We start from the raw sequence: 25,036 nt of genomic DNA on the forward strand, positions 1-25,036 counted from the left end.
TGGGAACAGGAGGATGACAGCCAGGTCAGAGTACACTGTAAATGGCATCCTGCCCTGCTGTCTCAAGAGGGAGGCAGAATGTAGCCATGGAGATACCCAAAATAAGGAAACAAATTGTGGAACAACCGTCTGAGATAAATAGCAGATGAAGCAACTGACTACATCAATCTAACTCCTCATCAGCACAGACACGCCCAGGGAGCGGTTTGCCATCGCTGGCCCAGAAAATGCAAAGAGACAGCGAGGGATGAATGGCAGTTGTGAGAACTGGACAGGGCACGTTCTCTGGCAGACAAGCCCTCCTGGCTGTGCCATTTTGGACACAGGTCTTGGAGCTATCAAGTATGCAAGTGGGAGAAAATGACACAAAAATAGAATAACCTTGAGTTGGAAAGGGACCCATCAAGACCATCGAGTCCAACTCCTGTCCCTGCAAAGGACACCTTCAAGCCTCCCATAGGAATGGAGGACAGAACCTACTCACAGCAAGTTACAACCTAGAGCCAAGCAGGAAAACCTAGATTCCCACCCTGGCGATCAGCCAGCCCAGACGGGCGGTGGTTTGTCACGGGCGCGTTCTGAGGGCACCTCCCGCGGCCGCCCCGCGGGCTCTCGCGAGAGCTCGCGTTGCCGTTGGTGACGGCGCGGGCGGGACGGGGCGGGGCCGCTTTGAATCGCGGCGGGCCCGGGGCCGGGCGCGCCATGGCACCCGAGCGGCCCGGGGGGGAGCGGGGCGATGCTGCCAGCCCCAGCGCCGCCACAGCCGCCGGCTCGACGCGCGTTGAGGTCCCCCGGCCGCCCTCCATTGAGGAATTCACCATCGTGAAGCCCATCAGCCGCGGCGCCTTCGGGAAGGTGTACCTGGGCCGTAAGGCAGGCCGGCTCTATGCCGTGAAGGTGAGGCGAGGCCGGGGTCCAGCGCTGCTGCCGAGCAGCCCTGTGCGGGAGAGGGGCGAACCGAGGGACGGGGAGGGCTGGCCCCGGTATGAGCCCCGGGCCCTCCCCGGGGAGCGGCCGCTGCTCGGGCACAGCCTGTGCTCCGGGACGCGCTGTCCGCACGGCCGTGCCCCGTTCTCACCTCCCTGGGCCTGGAGGGTTTGGTCAGGGGACCTCTGATAACGACAGCTGCTTTTAGAAGTATTTTAAGTAAGGGGAAAAAACGGCAAAAACCTTGCCAAGCGCCCCGGCGCTGTTGGCGTCTCGCCTTGTATACAGCTGCTGTAGCTGAGCCCCCTCAGCTCCTGTGCCTGCCGGGGGGTAAAGCACCGCCTCCGAGAGACTATACGAGAATAAATTATAAAAGGCGTTCTTGCTGAGTATTTTAAGAAAGCTCAACAAAAACCTGTTGTGTTTTCTATGTCGTTGCACAAAGAGCTAAAACCTAGGCTGGTTGTTAGTAAGAAGCTTACCAATTATTCGTGCAAACTTGACTTTGTGATTAAAAGGATCGTAACAATCTACACAGTACACAAGATAGGAAACGTAAAAGCAGTCGTACAAAATAGGCAATGCTGTGCAGAGCTGTACATCTCTATGCAGTTTTATTATGAGCATTTTGAGGTTAAATCATTTGTGTGCTCTGTTTTGTTTTTCAGGTGATGAAAAAAGCAGACATGATCAACAAAAATATGGTTCACCAGGTGCAGGCAGAGAGGGATGCACTGGCTCTCAGTAAAAGTCCTTTCATTGTGCACTTATACTACTCACTTCAGTCAGCAAACAACATCTATTTAGTGAGTAAAAAAATGGCTGTGGCATTTTATGGTAGTCTTGAAAATTGAGCGTCAACTATAGTGATATCTCTAAACATTTTTATAATGGTACTCCTTAGTCACTTTAACATCTTTCTCACAATGGTTGAAGAAGTAAAATATTTCTCTTCCTCTGATGTCTTTGGGCTCTTTCTGCTCATGTTCCCCTCTCTTACAGGAGAAACTTAGAAATTCTAACAACTGTTCTATCTTAGAAATATGTAGAAATCTTGGGGAAAACAAGAAATTCTGTTCAAGCAGAAGCCAAGTGACTGGAAGGTACTCCATGACTCACTTAAAGGAAATTTATTTTACTTATTGCTAGTGCTCAAATTTTGTTACAGTTGTTGGCCTACATGACAAGATGATATCTGAGTGGCAAAACTAAATGCTGGTCCACACAGAGCACTGTGGAGCACAGCAGGACTTGTGCATGGGTTTATGTGCTGCTTCCATGTAAGGGATTCAGATTGTCTGCAAAGGGTCTGGCACAATTCGTGTGGGTTGCTGTAAGCACACACAGGGAACAGCTTGATGAAATTCTGAGACAAGGTTGCTATGCACTCCTACAATGCATTTTGAGTGTAAACAAAGGCTTCTTTTTCTGGAGTCTCTGAACTGCTGCATGAAGTAGAGGACTTCAGGGTGAAGGATTTGTGAAGGAGATGCTAAAATCATGTCTGGACATGTGTGTATTTATATTTATATATATATATGTGTGTGTGTGTTTTTATATGTTTATATATATGTATGTTTATATATGTGTGTGGAAGAATATTGTGTATTGGACTGTAAGTACAGATGAGATTTCCTGACCAAAACCCCATAAATGCCTTCTTGACATCAAAGAGTGAGTTTCAGACTTCTATTTTATTTTGACTGACTTCTATTTTATTGCTGACTTCTATTTTATTTTGAGTATGACATGGGCAATCATAATGTGTCTGCATAATGGTCTACTGTGTGTATGTTTTTCCCACTCTTTTTCATGTGTCTTAATTGCACACTAACTCTCACTGCATTTTTGATAGTTTGTACTTATTTCACAAAGCTCAGGTCTTAATTTAATATTGTGTATAAATGATGGCAAGATAAAGTATTGAGATACTTTGATTTGCATAAAATAGGTGGTCTTTGGATTCAGGCCTTGAGTTGCACAGGAATGCTTTGTATTTCATTTTCTATACTATGGAAATATAGAATATTAAACTAAATATAGATTAATATATGAATATAAATATAGGTTAAAATACATAATATTCAATATAGAAATATATAACACTTATAATATAGAAAATTTTCTGTAGTTAACTCTCAAAAACTGTAGTCAGCTTTTTAATCAGCTTCTAAAAGTAATCTAGGCAAATAAAATAAGCAAATAGTCTACAGAAAGAAAATATTTAATGCCTGCTGTTACATGACACTTTAATTATTTTATCCAAGTGAAAAGTAATGTGTGGGAAATGAGGTTTGAACAAAGGTACTTCTCTCTGCTTCTGGTCCTTGAAATCATATTTTTCTAGGGGTGAAAGTTATTTTGTATTTTACTTCCAAATTTGACATGTGTTTTAAATTTAAAATGCTTGAATGACAGGTGATGGAGTACCTTATCGGTGGAGATGTCAAATCTCTTCTCCATATATATGGATATTTTGATGAAGAAATGGCTGTTAAGTATATTTCTGAAGCAGCATTGGCTCTTGACTATCTTCATAGGCATGGAATAATCCACAGGTGAATTTTTTTTTTTTTCTTACAAATAAGAATTTGGTAGTTTGGGTTTTTTATTTTTTCACTCTAACACATAACCATCACTGTTTCATTGTGGCAGCTTCCACAGGCACCTCATTTGCTGGAGCTCCTGGAAGCTGTTTTTGCACGTGTGCACTGCAACAATGCTGTGAAACAATGGCTAAAATCAAATCTGTGCCTGTGTGCTGAGCACACAAACCCACAGAGCTTTCCCCTGCCAGCTCTTTGCCAGTCCAGTGTTGGATTAGCTGTGATGGTTCAGGAACCCTCTGGGTACTGCACTCCTGGGCCTGTGGGACAAAGGGACACTGGTGACCCTGATGCTCCCCCAGAGTGAGGGTCTTTTGCATTCAGCAATGCTGCAGAGAGCACACATGAAAACTCCTGCTGGAGGTTTGCTTGTCACCTGCAGGAGATGCACATGAGTGAATGTTATGGTGGTGCTACTTGTGAAGGACGCTTGTCAAGCCTGCTGAAGCACAAGATATGCAACTCTTGACATGCATGCTGATTTTTACAAAGCCTGAGATGTTTGTGCCATATTTAATGCTAAATATATTTGATTCATTTGATATGTTCCTTAAACTGGAATCTTCTGCTGGCTAGGAGATGTTACTATTAAGCAGCTCTAACCAATGTTTTGTAATGAGTGTTTCTGGCCAGTGAACTTTCTTCATGTTGCTCAGTGCTCTTTTTGCTGACTTCAGCTGTATTCATATTTTCAGGGATTTGAAGCCAGACAATATGCTCATTTCTAATCAGGGACATATAAAGTTGACAGACTTTGGGCTTTCCAGAGTTACTCTGAACAGAGGTAAGAGTTGTTTCTATCCTTTTGGTTGTATTAAAATGTATTTCTGCATCACATTTCCATATTCTTGAATACTTCACATCCCTATCAAGGGCACCTTTCAATTAAATAAGTGCAAATGTTGCAGTAATACCTGATTTCTAATAGGTAAGTACTGATTAGCTACATGCTCTTAGCATTCCACTTCAGAAGGTAAAATATTTATTCTTTGAGACAAGGATGTATGAAATATGATCTAGAGCCCTTTCTTTGGAGGGATATGGATTTCAAAGTTTTCTGAGGTCTGCTAGGAGATTTCAATGGGTGAATAAATAATCTGGCTTGTTCCTGTTTCTCTGACTACTTCTGGCCTTCAGTTCATGTCTCTTGGTCCTGTATAAATGAATTTCCAATAAATTAACTGGGACATTCCAGACATTAGTTTGAGGGAGAAGGGGAAGATCAGCTCAGTGCTTTGGCATGTGAATGTTCTCTTTTCAAGCAGAGAATTTAGCTGAATAGTCATGACTGTCTGGCACAGGCTGCAGATGCTAAGGTGAATAGCCAATTTCTGAGCTGGTTGGTACCTCCTTAGCCAGATCATCCAAACTTATGCTGCACAGCACCAGTTCACGTTTTTTCAGACAGCTGCTGGAGGGTACATCCTTTTTATATGGTTAAAGGAATGTTGAAATTCAGAGTTGTCTATGGAGTTTGATTCATGATTTTAAGAATATAAAGGAAAAGCCTAGATGTTCTTTATTTTTTATGATCTACTGCTTTAACTGATGTTCTAATGGAACAGGTTATTGTTTCTAGTTGAACATTCTATGAAAGCTTTAAAGCTACTTACTGCTAGTGAGCAAAAAAAAAGGTATCCAAGGTTGAATTTTCACCTGTGAAAAATTCTTGTGTAGCTTTTTTGAGATGTCTTTTGGAAAAGGAGTCAAATTTAGTATCCTATTCCACAAGCCATAAGCTGGAACTGCTGTCTAAAAACCAAAGCTGATATCAAATTAGAAAATGTAGTGCTTTTTGCATAGTGTGTTGGAGAAGAAATATGGCTTCTACAACTTCTGTATGTATAAATGTATGGATGTATAAGAAAAAACATCTTTTTTTGTTAAGTAAGAATGTACAGGTAAGTCTTCAGTTGGTCTTGGTGGCTTCATTTGTATGTATATTTTTTGAGTATGTGACTCAATTTTTCTTTAGCTTCATGAAACTTAAATAAATGTCTGCAACTATTTGCCTTTGTTTAATATCAAAATGAAAACCTGATCTATTTGATTTTGGGTTTTCTTTTTTTCTGTAGAGATAAATATGATAGATATCCTTACTACCCCATCAATGGCAAAGCCAAAACAGGACTATTCACGTACTCCAGGACAATTGTTGTCTCTTATCAGTTCTCTGGGCTTTGTAAGTAATTTGCACTGTCTTTGTAAGTAATTTTCACTGTCTTTTAAGTAATTCATTTTAGTTTATTTACTATCTTAAATTCAACAGTTGGTATGATAAGGCTATTCTTGTATTTCTTCTGCCAGCTGGTAGAATGACTTGTGATATGTTTAGAGTACTTTGAAATTCTGATGTGATTATCTTGGACTTTTGAATTGCTGACTTTTTTATGAGTATGGCCAAGCTCCAATGCAAACATAAAGAAAGAGTGAAGTTACACTCTCAATCCTGGACTGAGAATTTGTTCAGACTCCATTAACTTTTAACTGTGCTTCTTTCTGCCTGTTAGTATACTCCTCCTGTAGGAATGAAAGTGCCAGGGCACAAATCGAGTCCAACATCTGGCAGTCCGCATGGAGCAGTTTCTCCTGTACCTATGGCCCAAAAGGAAAATACCCCTCTTTCAACTAAATTGTTCAAAACGCGTGAGTATACCAGGCCTTGTGCTGAGGAATACTCTGGCTGTAAGGTTGTGGTCTTTTAATTTTATGTGAGTAGTTTGGACCCACTTCATAAAAGGTGTGATTCTGTTGGTGTCTTGCTCTCCACCATTCCTTCAGTGCTTTACATATGACATGTTTTCACCCACTACTTATGTCAGCTTCTAAAGTGGTTTTGTTTGATTGGGTTTTTTCAAGTCATGACCCCTGAATTCAAAATCACGCTTTAACATTTTATGGAAATAGTGTCAGTTCTTGACATACTTTCAGAGGAAATTGTTAAGTATAGCAATCTATGTTTTCTTTTAAATTGTCTTCTCTTGCTGCTTTCTCATTTCTAACCTGAAATGAGAAAGAAGGCAGCTATGCTGCTAATGTTTGTACTGCTTTTACATTCTTGGCAAGTTCGTAATTCAAAAAATATATGAATTGACTATGCAAGAAAGATGACAAGAGAAATTGTTGTCAACATAGCTTTCCTTAGCTTCCTTTGATGTGAAAGCTTAACATACTGTGAAGTCAGTTGCCTGTTTGTATCAACATTTGAATTTCTTTTTCTCTTAAGATCTGGATAATTCTCAATTAACACCTGTGATGCCAGCGAGGAGTTTAACTCCTACTCTGCTTCAGTCAAGAAACAGGTTCGGTACCTCCAGTCAGTCTCACACACACCTGTCCAGTGTGGAATCAGCAAACTGGAGCAGCCCTAGGTGTGGGAAAGGTGTAGAGGTCAGGACTGTTTCATCCTCCCCCTCTAAATTAAAATTAGTTTGTACTTGTGTATGCAAATGTCTTCTATTTACTCTACTTGCCTCAGTTATTTCAAGTGTTGAGAAACTTTCCTACAGTAGAAGGAGCAGGCATTCTAATTGGTATAGAGTAGGATTTTGGGTCAAACCGATATAATCTTTTCTTTCAAACAAATATTAGTCCTTTGCAATATAACAGGGGAAGCAAATGCTATTGAGCCTGCAGCAAAGGAGCGAAAGAGAAGGCTTCACTGACCATCACTGGTTTAGCCCTATCCTGCACAAGGTGGGCACTGCTGGGAGCAGTGGCTTTTTGGAACCTGACCTTGTCCCTAAAGCTCATTTGCTCAGCATTGTGGGTGAAAGAATTTGTTTAAAAGACAGAACTTGGGAAAACAATAAAATCCACTTCAAACTTCTAGTAGCTGTTAAACTGAAAAGTTTAAGGCTTTTATTACTGAAGTGTTTTGAATCAACTAACCTAACACCAATAATTATAGCTGATAAAATATTATCCTAAAATATTTTATCCTATTTTAATGTGTTCATGAAATTCTGCACAAACACAAACCTAAAAGAAAATGCTGCTATGCTATGTAGTTCCTTGCCATGATTCCTGTTTAGAGCATACAGAACAACTTACATTTAAAACAATTTATTATTCTGTATTTATCTGGTTTTTAAGCCTTGGTTTTAGTATTGTGTTACCAAAACATTAGGGACATCAGATTTTCCTTCTGTCATCTCTGAAGTGCAATATACCACGGGGTACTATAATGGGGTTCTTTCCTTTGAACTTTCTTGGAAACTGAAAACTTCTGTAGCTTAACTGCTTAAAATAAAGTCTCAAATACAACATCAATTGCTCTATTTTTTCATCTTTTGGCATTTAAAAATATGTCATTTTCTATTGTATTATAGTAAGCTTATTTTATATTCTTGATAATTCGACTTCTTTTGTGCCTTATTTGGTTTTGGTTTTTTTTTATATTTTGAAGTATGGTTTTTCACTAGTAGTAGTTAGAATAAGTAGCACTTGCAAATCTGCATTTCATTATGGAGGCTGTAATAAAATATTTCAAATTAAACATTTCTATAATGCTGTAATCATATTTTTCTTGATACTCAAAACTTAATATGCTTTTTTGCAGCAAAGTGAAGATGAACCTCGTTCTACAACATCCAAAACCAGTAGCAGTGGGTCAGCTCTCCTTTCAAATGCTATGTTGCCAAATAGCAAAGAAGTTTTAAAGAGGAAAGAGCTCGAGTCTGCCATTTCTCCCATTGCCAGCAATGAGTCTGGCAGCAGGCAGAAGCTGGGAAGTGAACGTTTGGATATAACAGATACTCCTGTGAGCACTCTGGATGTGAAAGTAGTAAGAAAGTGTATTTCTGAAAATAAGATTTGGAAAGAAAAAGTCTTTGTAAATAAAAGAGACATGACTTATGAAACAGTGGAGACTTCCAGATTACAACAGTCACTTTCAAGGCAGAATGAGCCTGTCAAAGAGGAAGTAATGTTTGAAAAGCCAGGTGTAAAAAGAAGCTTTGAATCAGTTGACACTAGTCCTTGTCAGGAGCTTAACTATGTTAAAAAAAGCAATGCAGAATATAAACGTGGCTGTCAGATCTCAGAATTTCCTGCAAACAAAGGGACAGGTTTGACAACAGAAATTCAATCCTTAATGCTTTGTAATGATGGATGCCTATGTGACACCTGTGAAAGCAAGGAAGAAGTTAAGAGTTTTATTAGTAACCAGGAAACAGTAGAAAGATCGCTTACTCCAACTGTAGCTAAAAATCTTATGTGTGATCTGGATGCAGACTGCGGAAAGGATGATGAAAAGGAGTACATGAACTCAAGTTTTTTGGTCACTGATGAAAAACCTTTAGATGTCTTCAGTGCAGATTCTGACTTACTTCCTGAAGTGTCTGTTACAGAAAGCCATCTAGAAAAACAGCTTTTAGATTTGGACAGAAGTGTTAAAGACCTCTCCTTTGAGGAACCAAAACCTGAAGATGTGCTAATAACATCACCAGAGTCCCAAAATAATCTCCATCTCTCACAGGATGGAGAGGAGGCACATACAGTCCAGGACTGCAAGCCAGTACATCAGAAAAAGGATCATGACCAGAAACACATGGAAGAAACTTACCTTGACACAGTATCTTCTCCTTCAGAAAAGATGAAGGAAGTGCTGAGTCTCTTCAAAAAAAATGCTGTTGTTTTTCGGAGTTATAATAGTCCAATCAATCTATCCAATATATCTGAGCCATGCAGCTTGGCTTCCTTAGATATAATGGATCTTTCACCTGCCTGCAGTGGCTCTTACCCAACAGCTATCACTCCATTACAGAAAGGAAGATCATATCAGGTCTATCAGGTAGGTAAGGATGCAGATGGAAACTTTGTACATGTATTGGACATTAGGGACCTGAAATTATTTCAGTGGTAAATTTAGGGAAGACTCAAGTAGTTTGAGGCAGTCTGTTAAAATGACCTCTGTTGTCAGGGTTTCACTTGCTGCACTTGTGTGGCCAAAATTATAATATCTGTAAGAATTTAGCAGTAGCTTTATGTTCACTGGTTTGCCTTTGGCTCAACATGCATTGACTGTCCATCTCTGAGAAATCTTTGCTGTTACAGTGAACTGATTTTAAAAAGCCTGTGCTATTTTGTCTTGCAGTGTTATAGGTTTCCTAATGTAATGGGAAGTCTTTGTTGTGGGTGGGGGTTTTTTGGGGGGGGCTTTTTGTTATCCTGCACTCTTCCCAAGACAGTGTGAATGCTGTTCAGCTGCTGGTAACTGCCATTGTACCTGCTACTTTTTTCTTTTTTAATCCCATTAAAAGTGATGGTGTAGTGTATTCTGTCAAGTGGCAGTTACAAGCCTATTACAAAGATTGATGTGAACAGGGATAGCTGCTGATGTGACAGTAGAGGAAGAACTTAAGGAGAAGTTTCTCAAAAGGTAGGCATCTTTATGCTTCAAGACTGTTGAGATAAAGCAATGGAAGCAAATTTCACACATGCTTTTCAGGGAATGTTTTGTAACTTGCTCTTGGCTTGAACTTAAGTATCAATTATTACATCTGTGACATCCCTGGAGCTGGGAGTTTCTGAGCTGGTTTTGTTTGACATCTGAAGTCCTTGTGCCATCTTTTCAGACCCCTTACCGGGGCGATGCTGGCACACCGTACAGGACTCCAAAGAGTGTCCGAAGAGGAGCTGCCCCCGTAGAAGGTGAACGAATCCTGGGCACCCCAGACTACCTGGCACCTGAGCTGCTTTTGACACAGCCTCATGGTAAGGCAAAGCAGCATCTGTCAGTACTTGAAAGGTGGCACTTGACATTTCTAAATGTCTGTAGAACTGTAAACCCTTCAAGTAATAAGATTGGGAATTTTTCAAAAATAGCTAGTGCTAAGCTTTTGCCATCATGGGTGGCTGTGTTTGCTTCAGCTGCTCCTTCCATTCCTTTAGTGGTTTCTCATAACCAAAGATTTTAGTTGTTCACCAGCAGGCTCGCTGCCAATCAGTATTGGAAGCTGCTTTGGCAGCCTGAGACTTGTATGTGGCTTGGGAGTAACAACTTGGTTATCCTGAGTGCCCTTAAAGATTCTTTGGGATGGGAAAGGGGAAATTTTAGAGTGAAAGGCTTAAGCCTTCAATTATTTTTAGAATGTCTTCTGTTTATTGATATTAAAGTGTTATGTGAAGCCAGACAATTGTGTGAAGTTGCCTTAAAATCAGTTATTGAGTTGAGTGGCCTCATGAAACCCTCATGAAACCCTCCAGACATCTGACAGGATCTTCTGTATAAAGGTGCAGTAATAGCCATGCCAACCTCAAATTTTTGGAGGTTGGTTTTTTGGGTTTGTTTGTTTGTTTTCAAAATACTATACTAAAATAGCACAACTTTGAAGGGCATAAATTTCTTTGTCTCAGATTCTGAGATCCACTGAGGTTAACAAAAAGTCTGAAATAGTTTTCCACTAAATTGCAAGAAGCATTAACAAAAATTAAATGCAATGCATCTATCTCTAATACAGTTGTTGATGTATAATTCCATTTTATTTCCACCCCAAAAGTATACTACTATTTTGTAGAGCTGCAAATCTTGGGACAATTACATCACAGAGAGACCTTAATTGAGAGGTAGTTATTACTATCCTGTGGAGCAATAAAATTCTGCTAATATAAATTAACTAAAACTCTCTGAAGAGATTTAACAGTAAAAATTGAAAATGCTCAACATATGTAGTTGTTGTTTTGCACTTCCCATTTAGGACTCCTGGATATCTGGCAGATGTTAAAACTGGATAATATTTTGGAAATGTAATCAGTGCTACTTAGAAAATGTGAAACCTGTTCACAGGCTGATTTCTCTGTGGTTACTGGGTTTTCAGGACTTCAGTGAAAACTTGCAGAGTCTGGGGTTTGTGTCAGGAAATTACAAGTCTCCCATTACCTTCAGTGAAGCCAGGGTTTTTGGAACTCCAAGTTTTCCCTCACTAAATATTCCACATGTTGAGCTGCTTGTAAATGTAGTTTTAATCCTAAATTAATCATGTTACAAAACTATTTTATTTTTGTTTCTAACTTAGATTTAACATTGCCATCTTTCCTTATTGTGGAATACTACCTTAGGGGAAAAAATCTTCATTCCTATCTGTTTGGAGAATCATACTTGATATTCAATGTTTGTATTTGTTATGGGGTTTTTTTGGGCAATAATTGTAATATTTTTACTTTATTGTCTTTTCATATGCAGGGACTCTGGTATCTGGTGAGTTTTCTATATTCTGTGCAGAGCTGAAGTGTTCAGCATAACTGAACAGTCAAAGTATAACCAGATCACAGTTTCTGAGAACATTGTTTGGGTGAACAATGGTTCTGTATAGAAAGACATGTCCAATATACTTCCACATGAAAATGTGTGATGCTCACAGAATCAGTAAACATCCTATCAGTGTGACTAAACTATCAGAAATCACACATGTAAACATGTACTTCAGAAGGAAAGTCAGCATTCTTAAATTGTTTAACACGAGGTAAACCCAGAGCCACTTTTTCTCATTGCTGCCTTTTACTTTATTGCAGTCAGTCTCATTTACTTTGCCTATGGGTGAAGAAGGTTCAGGTGCTCAAGACCTGGTGTTATTGCTTCTTGCTTTAAACCACAGAATCATAGAAAAACCCAAGTTGGAAGAGACCCACAAGGATCATTGAGTCCAACTCATGTCCCTGCCCAGGACAGCCCCAGAGTCACAGCATGTCCCTGCAAACACTTCTTGAGCCCTTGCCAGGCTTCGTGCTGTGGCCACTTCCCTGGGGAGCCTGTTCCAGTGCCCAGCCACCCTCTGGGTGGAAAAACTTTTCTCAATATCCCACCTTAACCTCCCCAGCACAGCTTTATGCTGTCCTTTGGTCCTGTATTGCAGGTTTGTGGTAGGAGTTAATCTAATTTTAGTTAGAGCTTTGTGTGGGAAAAATTGCTGCTGAAACCTGGTCATTACACTGTTCAGGTTGTGATCTTATTAGACTTTGACTGGAGCTGGGAGTATTTTACTGAACATCCAGGTACTCTTAACAACAGTGGATGTGAACTCACTGCTTTGATGTGCTTAGCTTGGTGGGCACTCTTACTGCTGTTAGGACATGCTAAAAGTGTATTAAATTTCTGGTTAACACTCTGGTTTTCAGCATTTCTAAACTTCACAGCAGTCTTTGTGAAATGGCTCAAAACATTCATTTGCTTGGAGGTGTCTTAGGTTTTTTTCTATGCCAAAAAAGCCAAGAACAATTAGATTTGTTATCTTTCCAAGTTTTGGGGGTTTTTTTAACAGCAGTTGTGGCATCTATTCTTTATATGGTGGAGTGGGCATGGCTTGAAGATGCAGGAAGCTTAGGATGCATGCAGTGGTGTTTTGGGATTGCTTTGCCTGCTGGTTTCAATGTACATTAATAGGAGAGATTTGCACGAAGACAAAGCCCTGGAATGTGGAAAACCAGAACTATCTAATAACAAAGCAGAGATACCTAGTAACTACACATTGCCCCAGTCAGTTCAGTGTAATGGAAAGTAATGCCAGCTTCGTGTGTGCTGGCTCGTTTCTGCAAGCTGTCTTCATGATGTTCATCATAATTTGGACAAACAAAAATGAAGTTCAATAGTCTGAAGTTTTGGAGACTTTTTAAAGAACTGAGAGAAGGGATGGCAACATGGAGCACTTATCCAGGCTCTAGTCATGAGGCATCTATTTCTTATCACAAAACAATCTCCTGGAGGAGTTAGCTCCTGGATTCTCTGTGTTGGGAGTTGATAATTAGATTGTTACTAAGAGCCCCCTTGGTTTTATCAGTAAACCCCAGTATTATCCATAATGAATTAAGGAGCAGAGTGGCTATAAAAAACCTTTTAATATATTTTTAATCTGCATGTATATTAAACACAATTTGTCTCTTCATAATCTTCAAGAAATTTGCAGAATTTAAACATTCTTCAGCTTTTGCTAATGTCAAAGTCTTTGCAAGTATCGTTTTAGTAAGTGTAATTATGTGGATTTATTTTACCAGGTTCTGCTGTAGACTGGTGGGCCCTTGGAGTTTGTCTGTTTGAGTTTCTAACTGGAATTCCACCTTTTAACGATGAAACACCAACACAGGTCTTCCAAAATATTTTGAAAAGAGGTAATCTGTCTCAGTAATCAGGGCAAGTATGTATTTCCAATATTTGTCTTATAGTTTGAGTTGCCAACTCAACTCTATTTTTGTCTGTAGATATTCCCTGGCCTGAGGGTGAAGAAAAGCTGTCTGATAATGCCCAGAATGCAATAGATCTGCTTCTAACAATTGACACTACTAAGAGAGCTGGACTGAAGGGTTGGTATTAAAATTGTTCTTTGTAACTTATTGCAGATTTTTAAGTGGTGATCTCCTCCTCCTGAAACTTAGGCTGGTAAACTTCAGTGCCTCCCTAGGTTCCATGTATAGTACCACAGCACTTAACAAGTTGTGGTATTTTCTGTATTTCTTGTGGGGTTTTTCCTTTCTGAACAAGGTAATTCTGGGGCTGGATTGTTTTGTTGGTTTTTAATTTTTTTAATTGAACTTCTGTTTTGCTTTACTGCTGTTCTGCTATGCATTTTTAGTGTTGGATATCTGATGTACCAAAGTTCTCTTTTATCTAATGGGTATTTGGAATTTTTAACCTAAATGACATTGGGAACCTTGATTAAAAGATGATATTTTGGGAGAGAAGCCTCCTACAACAAACAGTTAATTCAGAGAGAGCAGTTTTTTCTTAGGAATCAGCCTGTCTCCTGCTGAATGCATAGGAGAATACAAAGTTGGAAAATATATGCTGTACAAAGTCTACTTTTTTTCCCCCTTGTAGAAGGGCTTAAACATTTTCTATTGTTAACAGTGACTATGTTATGGTTTGTTTTTTTTTTTAATGTTGATAATGGAACGAAATTTAGAGTGAGATATTTTGGAAATAGGGATAGAAATCTTATGAGAACTGTTCAGGAAATCACTAGAGAAGGAAATTACTATGGAAAGGCTTACACATAAAGAGACTAAATGCTAGAAGCTGAAATCAAGCCAAATTAAAATAGAGAAGGCACAAGATTATGAATGAAGATTATTATGTCAACAGAAAATTCTGTGGCTTTGATAGTTCCCAAAAAGCAATTTGAAGGTGTTTTAGTTAAACACAAGTTACTGTCTTTATTTCTGGATTTTAGAGTGAAATCTAAATTGCCTGTCAAGACAGAATTTTAAAACAGATGACATAATGGTTTCTTCCTATCTGAGCTTCTTTGAAATTCATTCTTTGTCAAGATTTACAACTGTATCTGGCCTCTTTGTCCAATTTATAGTCCACTGAAGGGAAGTTGGATGAGTAGTTTTCAGGACAGCCATTAAGTTTTTCTTGTTGTACCTAAGTTTCCATCACTGTCATCTTCTCTCCCCTCTCCCAAATTTGTGCTCTCCCTTTTTTCACTATAGCATGAAGCCTTTAGTACTGGGAAATCCCAGTTATGTTGTGCTGTTCTCTAAATTCAATCTTTCTGGGTAAGAGCAGCTTTCAAGCTGCTTTTGGCTCAGTGGAACTGTATGGAACAGATTTCCTGGATGGGAGTGGCATCTGCACTTGTCCAGCCAACAGTTTGATCTTACTGAAATTGGGGGTAATCAAAGCCCAATTGCAATTTGCATGTCTATGAACTTCTGGAGAAGGAATATAGAGCAAATCTACTGACAGTTACAGATGAGGGAATACAGTGACTGTGGGGCTTGGACATGAAGAAGTTTCTCATGCTGATGTGAACTTCTGTTTCAGAACTGAAGCATCACCCCCTCTTTCACGGGGTGGACTGGGATAATCTCCAGAACCAGACGATGCCATTTATACCTCAGCCCGATGATGAGACTGACACCTCTTACTTTGATGCTAGAAACAATGCTCAGCACCTGACTGTGTCTGGATTTAGCTTATAGCATCGAGAGAAGTGGACATTCTCCATGGTTTTGCACACTTACAGGTTGTCTTGTAACCCTAGTTTGGTGTTGACTAAGTTTCCTTGCTGAATTTAGTGTGTTTCAAGTTACCAGCCTATTTTTATTCTTTAGTGAAACTACTGTATGAAACTGGTATCAAGTGCCTTCGTGCTACTTGTTATCTCCTGCACCTTACTGAGAGGCCAGAGCATTGTGTTTCTTGGACCTAATAACTCTTGGCAATAATGGGGCTTTTTAATAGTAATTAATTATTCCAGTTAGGAAGCGTGGTGTTATTTCCCAGCTAAACATAATAGGGAAAGGATATAAAGGAATTGCAATTGTATTTAATTAATAACTTAGCTATTGGTCATTCATTGTGGTGGCAAGCTGGTTTGGGAGCAGTCCTGTCTGAGCAGTGTGAATATATATCACTGGGCTATATAAAACTGATCATTTCTATTCAAGGTGGAAAACTGAAATCTCAATGCAGCATTGCAATGTCTTGTCTTCTGTTTGTCCTATTCCCAAGAAGGGCTGGGAAGGTACAACAGTTAATTCCAAGTTAATTTGGCTAGAAGTGGCATGTGAGACTGGCAGGAGACTATCCTGTCCTAGAGAAATGGGGCAGGGAGAGGATACTTGGGGCAAGTCTGTTAAACAAATGCTTTGCTTAAGTTGTTGTGTTGTAACCCCTTGGGCTGTAGGAAGCTGGACTGAACACATATTTTAGCAGTTACTGGTTTTATATAGAAAATGCCCAGTGTGTGTGTGTGCTCCTTTGTGTCAGATGACAAGTGACAGGTGATTTTTTGTTTTCTAGCAAGCAGTATTCATACTGAAGCTGCCAAGTATTAAAGACTATAATATATTGTAGGCTAATAGACTCTTTTGTAAACTCACAGCCAGAGCTTGGATTTTGACTAGAATATAAAATAGAAGTGTATGTTCTATATAAACCTAAATTAGGGGGAAGCATATCTAAATTTATCTTTAAATGCAATACAAATCTTGTGTCTGCTAGGTTTTAGAGGTTTATTTGTAGATAATTCTGTTTAAATAGTCTTCAGTATTTTTCTTGCATATGTATCTCTAACTTAAAGAAGATTTTAATTTTTCAGGTTAGTACATGTTAGATAAAGATCATTTGTGCTAGATGGTGTTTCCAGCCAGGGGCCATGTGCCAGAAGCCAAGCATTTTGCCAGTGATTTTTGCCAAGTGCCTTTTGGTTTCATGAACTGACTCTTTTTGTAGCAGTAGTGAGTTGTCCCTTCATTACCCTGCTTCCTGGAAGACAAGATTTATTGATGGAATTCTGAGCAAACAGAGTCTGCCAGGCTTTCTGCTGTCCCCTCAGGTTGCTGGGAAAGGAATGGGAATGGTGAAGAAAAAGGAAGTTTCCTAGAAAGACCTAAAGAGAGCTGATTTTTAATAGCTCAGAATGACCAATCCAGTTCTTGTGAAAATTCAATTTTGTGAAAAGAGTCTTGGCAAGTTGCAAAACATACAGTGAATTTCACTCCCTTTGCTAAGGACTGGAGTTTCAGAGAACTTCTAAATTGTTCAGTCACGCTGCAATTGTTACATGATGGAAAAGGTGCAAACAAATGAATGCACTACTGAAGGAGTATTCATAGACAACATTCTCTGAAAGTGATGAGACGTTCTTTAGTGGTTTTCCTGTGTACTGTTAGAATATATAAACTGGGGTAGGAGGGTACCTTAATCACTGGTACTTTATGCAATTTATTCTTCCATTTCTAGTAATCTAGTTTAAGAAAGCAAATCTTAAAAGAATGAACTATGATTACATGTCAAAGAAAGAAAAAACTGAACACCACAACAGCTCTTTGTCTTCAGTGCTTTACAAATGCTTACACCTGTTCCCATTTGGCAGTATAACACTTTCCCATCAAGGTGGAAGAAACTTGTTGCACTGGTATTATCTTCTTTAACCCTTTGAAATAGTTCTTAATCATCTACAATGGTCAAGTAAGCTTCTATAAAAATCTTATCCTAAAAGAAAATTGTGGTATTCCTACCAGTTGATTAATGCAAAAACATAGAGTTAATACAAAACCAGTTGATTAATACAAAAACATAGAATTTGTAGAACAGTAAATTGGCCAATTGACAAATCTGAATGTTTAATATAAAGTTATCACTGCACTGCTGTCCAAAATTTAAATTTCACAGAATTAGCCCTGAAAATATTGCAATATCCTGTTCTCTTAATTATCTTGCATTTATCCAGGTTATAACAAACATGGAGTTAAATGTCAGACGTTGATTGTTGAGATTTGTGATGTTGTGGGGCGTTTTGATTGGTGGGGCTTTTATCTTTTGTAAAAAGGTGAATCCTAGCTTTATTGTTCAACATGGAATTCCTTGTCAACTCAGGTAAAAGTTTAAAAGGTATAATGTAGTAGCTGGACGAGATCTAGTGTTTCTTATTAGTAAAGATCTACAAATAACAGTGTAGGCTGGCAAAAGTTTCTGATCCTTTGAAGCTGTAGAGTACCACTTGGCAGGTCCTGCAGCTGTTACATGGTGCTCCCTGAAGGCCTAAACTTCATGTTCACAACCTACACATAAACTCTGCAGCTTCCAGGTTATCTTGGGAGACAGTTTATCAACCATTACATCTGAAAACTACTGGAGAGATCAGTGTTGTACTTGGTTACACAGAAGCAGCAGTTTTGGATGGTTGTTCCCAGCCCTTATGTGCTGTTGGGCACGCCTATACATAGGGCAGTGTCTGGGGAGCAAGGTGCTGAAGTGCTGCCATGTGTTGTTGAGCTCAGAGATTCCAGTTTCAGCATGACTGGGTTTACCACATGCTTACTCTGGCAATAAAATGCATTATTTTCCTCTCTATTTCATTCTCCAAGAGTTCACTTTGCACTTACTTCAAAATTCATGCTTCGAAAATTCACTTTACTTTTGTGTAAATATATAAAATAAAATAGTGCAGTTGTGCTGCTGCTTGTGTATCTTGTTTTTCTTGCCTCTGCTGAGAGTGTGGCAGATGGATTTTTACACAAAGAAACCCTGACTGCTTCCCACTACCTCAGCAAAGGCAGTGATTTTAAGTAAGGAAATACCTATTACTTTCAGTACAGGTCTGTATGCCCTTCAGTTAGCTCATAACTTGCTAGGCCCTGCCTGGAAGCTTTAATACCAGCTACACTTGTGTACTGAAATGGCAGGAGAGCAGTGTCCTGAGTGGCAACTCCTGCAGGGTGTGAGTCTCCTCCTCTGCATAACTGACATGAGTCAAGAAAGGATGGTGGCTCCATCTCCTCAGCACCTGCTGTGCTGCTGCAGCCCCAGCACAGAAGCAGCAGAGCCCTGAGGATGGAACAGCTGCACCAGGCACACACTTAGGCCTGGCTCTGCTTCTGTGCTCTCAGCTGAGCAGCTCTGAGGGATGGAGTCTAATCTGCTTTGATACAGAGCAAGCTTCTGCCTCTCAGGTGAAGCCCGATTTGCTGCAGGAAACCAGACTGATGTTTGCTTCACAGGTGCAGTTTGGGGCTGGGTCTGGCCCTTCCAGTGCTGTGCAGAATTGTTTAGGCTCCCAGCCCTCCTGCAGAGAGCACAGGCTGGAGCTGTGTGAGTATCCCAGCTCTGAGCTCCAGCCATCTGCTTATGCTACTGCCTCCACATCAAAGCTGTGTCTCTTCGCACCTGGGCAAATGATAAAAAAACAAAACAACCAGTTTTCCTTACCTTTAAGCTGAAATACCTGCCAACTAGGAACCTGTTCAAATTATGGTGAGTTTAAGATCGGCCCAGTTGTGAGTTATAAGTGAATTGTTACTCAAGTGATGTTTTGTATTACAACTTTCAGGTTGTGACTGATTCTCCATGATACAGCCAGCAGGCTTTTGCATACACAGCATCTGGTGTACAGCATTTGGGAAATATTAAGTCCAAGATAAAATACAAAATATTAAGGGATTGATTTATTGAAATATGAATAAATAACAAGGTTAGTACAAGCCTACATTTATTTCAGGGAGAGGTTAACAATTAAGTACCTTGGGAATGTCTGTCCAATCTCTAAGAGCTCGACCCCTACAGGTGACAGGAGCTGTGGGAGGCACTCCAGGGTGGCTTGTCCTGGCAGAAGACATGCTGCTGCAGGAGGCTGGGCTCTCATGTGACCTTCAAGCTCGAGTGTCCTTCCTGTATCATTTCTATCCCTTACGATAAGAAATCAGTCACTTTAGGAACTTTAAGCTCAGGCACAATGGCTTCAGGTCCCAGCAGAACTTCCAGGATAAGCTTTGTTCAAACCTGAGTTTTCAGTACATCTCATGCCAAAACTCATCTCTGGCACATGAAACCATCTGCTTGTTACAGCAGTCTTCAAAGAGGTTACAGCTATTTTATTTTTTTAATTCAGCTTTACAATAAGAAAATCAGAAGAGGGGAAAAGTAACTAAAAAAATTTTTCACATAACTAAAAAACAAGATTAAAATTTCTCTGGTAAAACCAACATTAGATTCTGTGATTTTATTTTTATACAGTATAGCTTATATGAAAAATGTTTTCCAAACTATAAAATATTTTCAGGAAGGACCAAAAAAAACTTTCCCTAAAAATTATTTGTAGGATGTAGTCCTGGTGGAAAATGAAAGCACATCAATAATGGTGAAATTTTTGAAGATTTAGAGCTTAACCATGGATTATGTTGTGATATAATTCTTCATAGCAAACTGTAAGTTTTCTGTCAAATCTAATTTTAGTGCATTTGCATTTTCCAGAGATTTATACAACTTATATATTAATTTATTTTAAAATTAAGTGTAAAGCATGCTTTTGTCAAGCAAACTTCACAAGGTTGTACCTTTATCTGTATATGGGTTAATAAATATTCTGTGGGGAAAAGAAAAAGATCAGCTCCAAAATCAGCTGAAAAGGTTTTTTCTGAGAGGAAGTAGAAGGATAAGAAAGACATACCAGAAGTGATATGTTTCATGATGTAACTTGGGGAAAATCCACAATACATTAAATCTTACTTTAATTTACCTGCCAACAGAAAACTTACAGTGCACTGAGCTTTTTAAAAGCTTAAAGCTAGACTTACTGAGCTAGTTTTCATCTCATTTTAAAGCACCTTGTGCCTAAACTATGCATTTCAGTTAAAATAAGCTGTTGTCAACAAGAATACAGTTAGGAAAGTTAAAAAGATAAGGTGCAGCCTCTTTACATGGATCCCTTGTACCACATGCTGTTTCCAAACTCGTATTTGACAGTCCCCTGTTATTAATGGCTCTAACTTTCAGAATATATACAAATTCCAAAATCTTCTTTACAATTTTACAGAATAAGTGAAGGATTCAACTTCATTTCTGATCAATTTATATGGAAATTGCCCCACACTAATTTAGCAGCAAAAATAACAAGTTGAATTCCTCAGAGCTATAATGTCTTTTTTCCAACAGCTTACAATGTATTGAATTTATACTTTTTTAGAGCTTTCACCTGGTCATACCTAATGCTGTGGAAAAACAGGCAGGGATCTTGTATATTGTAAAATTATTTCAATGTTAAAGTGGCAGTTTTACATATTTTTCATTTATTCTTTTACAGAGATGTTACTGTCTTCATCAACTGACATCAGCAGGCCAGTAATTACTGAAGGCCCATCCACAAGCACATTCCAAAATAATTATTGTTCATATGGTGTTGAGGATGGAATTATTCAATTTATTTGTTACCTAGGAGCTGTGAATCATTCAAGTTTCAATAATATTAGTCCTTAAACATTTAGCTCAAAGGTAGTACAAAATATTACTGTAACATAAGGAAGATCATCCCAAATTCTGAGATTCTATGAGAATTCAGACTTCCTTTGCTTTCCAGGGCCATCTTCTCCTAGAAGTCCTTAAACATAGTCATGAATTCTCAGTTCAGTTTTCTAGAAGAGGAAACAAATAAATTAGTTTAATGTACCTTCATATATGAGATGATTTTTCATTTGTCTGAACAAACAAATCAATTAAGGTTACACGTGAAAAGTTTCCATTCCAATAAAACACAACAGGGCTTCAAGATACCCGAAAATTTGTTCTCTTACACCAAGGAGTAGAAAATTCACTAAGAATTTGGATCTGCAGATGGAATTCCACAGAAAAATCTCTGACCCTGGGTCAGTGGTGTGCTGGCTCAGCAGAGCAACACTTAAGAGCTGTTTTCCCCATGACTCCATAAAACTTAAAATTAGAGGGTTCTAAAATCATGAGCCAAACCTAGACAACTTTTACTATTAGGAAAATATATTTCTATCTTAGGATAGAAACCTTAGGATTCAGGTTTTCAAGCCTTCTTGGTGAAGGCTCCAGTACAAGTACCCAGATTTTCAGCACTGAGTTCCTCATAAAGGAACAAGGGACAGGTTAAGAGATGCTGGGATGGAGCTGAGCTACCCCTGCCCAGGGACAAGAGCTAAACACAAAGCTCTTGCTTACAGAAGGCTGTCCCTCCACCAGGTACAGGGAATTTGCTGCACTGTGCACAGGAATTTAGAAGTCAAGGCTCCACAGCTGCAGCACAAGAGAACTTTGCATGGTAGCAGAGACTTGTGGTTTCTGTTGCAGGGACCCTTCACATAATTTAAAACTAAAAGTACACAGACAGGGTCAATGCAGGCACTGAGAACAGCTATTGCCTAAGAGCTCACACACCTTGCCTAAGAGCACAAGCTGAAACTGGCCACGGGACAGGAGAAAAGGACTCATTTTGTAACTCTGTTTTCTCACTGAGTGTACTTGATCAGCTTCCTACACATTGTTAAAGGAGATAGAACTCCAGATAGAAATGTGCTGCAGAAGCACATAGTCCTTAAATTCTGCCTTTGAGTAGACTTCAGAAACAGAGAGAAAAGCTCAAGAGCACAGACAGTTCTTGAGTTGTTTCTGTTATTGAAGTTCATCTCAACACATGAAGGAGTAAACAAAACATGGGGCTATGCAATCTCTGTGTTTCACACTGACTGGCATTACCACTGGTACAAATCCTGGTGTCCAAAACTCAAAAAGAATGTTGAAAAACCGAAGCATTTGGCAATGAACCACAAGAATCATTCTAAGACTGGAAAACAATTTTAAAATGAGATTCCAGTTGCTCCATTTGTTTTGTTTAAGCAAGAGATTATGAGATGACCTGGTGATAGCAAAACGTAACCATGGAAAACACATTACAGGCTCTTTGTCAACTGCATAAAGATACAGGAAAATCCAATGGATGCAAACTGAAGCTGCTCAAATCCAAACTAAAAGCAATGTACCATGTGTTTATTCATCAAAGCACTGAATTACTAGAACAATATAATAGAAAAATTGCTGGGAAGGGTGCTTTTCTAAAGACTGATTTCTGTCTGAATCTGTGGTTGGATTGAGGATGCTACAGAGGTCAGAATAAATGATCAAAAAAGATTTTCAAGAACAGCACACTGTTCAGAGTGAGGGAAAAAACGCAGCCATGCAAGAGCAATTAGCAGAACACTGAAGTTCATAGAAGCTTCAAGTAAAATAATTAGAAGAAATAGATTTAAAACACCTCAACTTTGTCCTTGCTGACAAGGGGAAATTTTCATTTGCTGGTGCAAAGAATGAGCAAAATGTGCATAACTGCCTGAAAGCCTCAGTACTGCAATCTCTGGTTTCATCAGACAGTGCAGCAACACCAATGCTGCTGCTGAAAGCTCTGAGCTAGGGGAGCTCCCTGGCAGATTTGCAGCCTTTGTGGTGCTGTACTGTTTACAAAGCCATGGGCTGGGCTCAAAGAGCAATGATCAATGATAGGAGTGTACTTGGAGGCCAGTAATTAGTGGTGAATGCCAGGGGTCAATACAGGGGCCAGTCCTGTTTAACACCTTTAGCAATGGCCTGGATGACAGGCAGAGTGCAGAGTGCACCCTCAGCAAAGCTGCAAATTACACAAAACTGGGAGTGACTGATATGCCAGAGGGTGGTGCTGCCATCCAGAGGGACTACAGCTGGCTGGAAAAATGGGCTGACAGGAACCTTATGAAATACAACAGGGGGAAGTGCTTAGTCCAGCACTGGAGAAACTACTCCAGGCAGCGGTATGCTCCAGCTGGGAGGCAGCTTGGCAGAAAAGGATCTGGGCATCCTGGTGGACACCACGCTGAACATAAGCCAGCAACGTGACCTTGCAACAAAGGCCAGCGGTGTTACAGGCTTCCCTTGCAACACCATCCCTTCCTGCATTATCCCTTAGAGTGAGCAAGGTGATCCTTGCTCTCTGTTCAGCACTGGAGAGGCCACACCAGGAGTGCTCTGTCTGCTTCGGGCTACATGAGAGACATGGACAAACTGGAGACAGTCCAACAAAGGGCCACGAAGATGATCAAAGGCCTAGAGCATTTCTGAGGAAACACTGGCACAGGTTGCCCAGGGAGGTGGTGGAGCTTCCCTCCTTGGAGACAATCAGAAGCTGCCTGTACACAGTCCTGGGCAGCCGGCTTTGAAGTGTTCAAGGCTGAGCAAGGATGTTGGACCAGATGACCTGCAGAGCCCTCCTTCAACCTCAGCCACCCTGTGTTTCTGTGACTTACCACAGGAGAGAAAACTGTACCATGAAAACTAGCAAACATTAAAAAGCTAGAGCAAATTCAGCTAATTCTCCTAAGATCCACACATGTGCAAACTCTCTGCAGTCTGACAGAGGAAAAAGATGTAAAAGCCAAGCGCATACTAAGCTAACAGAACCAGGCATGAGGCTGAAGTAAGCAGACAGTAACTAGAGAACACTCACTCGATCTGATGCTTAGAGAGTTGAGAAAAGGCAAAATCAGAGTACAACTGCCCTTCAGCTGAAGGAAGTCAAGGTAGATGTTACAAAAATATCATAGTAAGGTGCTAGTAAATGTTAAATATAGGTGACAGATGGCACTCTATAAAGGAAATGATAGGCACAGCTATAAAGGATGTGAGGAAAAAAAGTTCTCATGGCAGAACGGGACTAGGAAGTCTAAAAGCAGTGAAAATGGCTCAAGTAAATATGAGGAGTGGGAGGATCAAAGAATGTTATGGAGATGCTTCCAAGCTCTCCAGCCTCACCAACTTGTGTATGCTCAAAATTATTTATCCTGCATCACATTTCATAGATTTAACAAAAATAGCCACATAGAAAGCATACTACATATAAAGTCAAATTAACCAATACTTTCTCATACTGACAAACACGCAAGGCAAAGAATTTTCTGTCCTGTCTAAATAACATGACAATATTACTTATTGGTTTAACACAGTATATGTGTTCAATTGAATGCACATCTTTACCTTCGCTTTCTTTGGTGATACACATGTACCAACCACTGGGCAATAAATGGCCAAACAATAGCAAAAGCTAGAACACCAGGAGAAATTTCAAAGGGCCACCATGATGGTTTCTAAGGAAAACAGAGAAAAATTCCAGTGAGCAATATGTGTGCACATATTGAATACCACCTGTATACTTCTCATCACTTCAAAAGAAAATAATAGTAAGAACGTAAGAAAAGATTAATCTATAAAGTAATTTCCTCAGACTGATTATTTTTTATCT

At 39.6% G+C, this 25,036-nt stretch overlaps 2 protein-coding genes across 3 annotated transcripts in view; one reads left to right on the forward strand and one right to left on the reverse strand.

Moving 5' to 3' along the window:
- The first annotated feature begins 3,351 nt into the window (after nt 1–3,351).
- MASTL (microtubule associated serine/threonine kinase like) lies at nt 3,352–16,417 on the forward strand. Its single transcript, XM_036406672.1, has 10 exons — nt 3,352–3,485; nt 4,229–4,317; nt 5,609–5,715; nt 6,044–6,179; nt 6,760–6,923; nt 8,095–9,327; nt 10,112–10,250; nt 13,524–13,637; nt 13,728–13,829; nt 15,295–16,417. The coding sequence occupies exons 1-10, from the start codon at nt 3,415–3,417 to the stop codon at nt 15,450–15,452; spliced, it is 2,313 nt and encodes a 770-aa protein (XP_036262565.1). The 5' UTR covers nt 3,352–3,414; the 3' UTR covers nt 15,453–16,417.
- Nucleotides 16,418–19,394: 2,977 nt separating this feature from the next.
- ACBD5 (acyl-CoA binding domain containing 5) overlaps nt 19,395–25,036 on the reverse strand; it is a 30,352-nt gene continuing 24,710 nt past the window's right edge. For both annotated transcript variants that reach the window (XM_036405110.2, XM_036405100.2), the window contains 2 exons: nt 24,772–24,881; nt 19,395–21,383 (listed from right to left, as the gene is read on the reverse strand). In XM_036405110.2, the coding sequence (XP_036261003.1) occupies nt 21,371–21,383; nt 24,772–24,881 (123 nt within the window). In that variant the 3' untranslated portion in view covers nt 19,395–21,370. The remainder of the gene's footprint in view (nt 21,384–24,771; nt 24,882–25,036) is intronic.

Source organism: Molothrus ater, chromosome 1, assembly GCF_012460135.2.
Source record: "Molothrus ater isolate BHLD 08-10-18 breed brown headed cowbird chromosome 1, BPBGC_Mater_1.1, whole genome shotgun sequence".
Classification (NCBI taxonomy): domain Eukaryota; kingdom Metazoa; phylum Chordata; class Aves; order Passeriformes; family Icteridae; genus Molothrus; species Molothrus ater.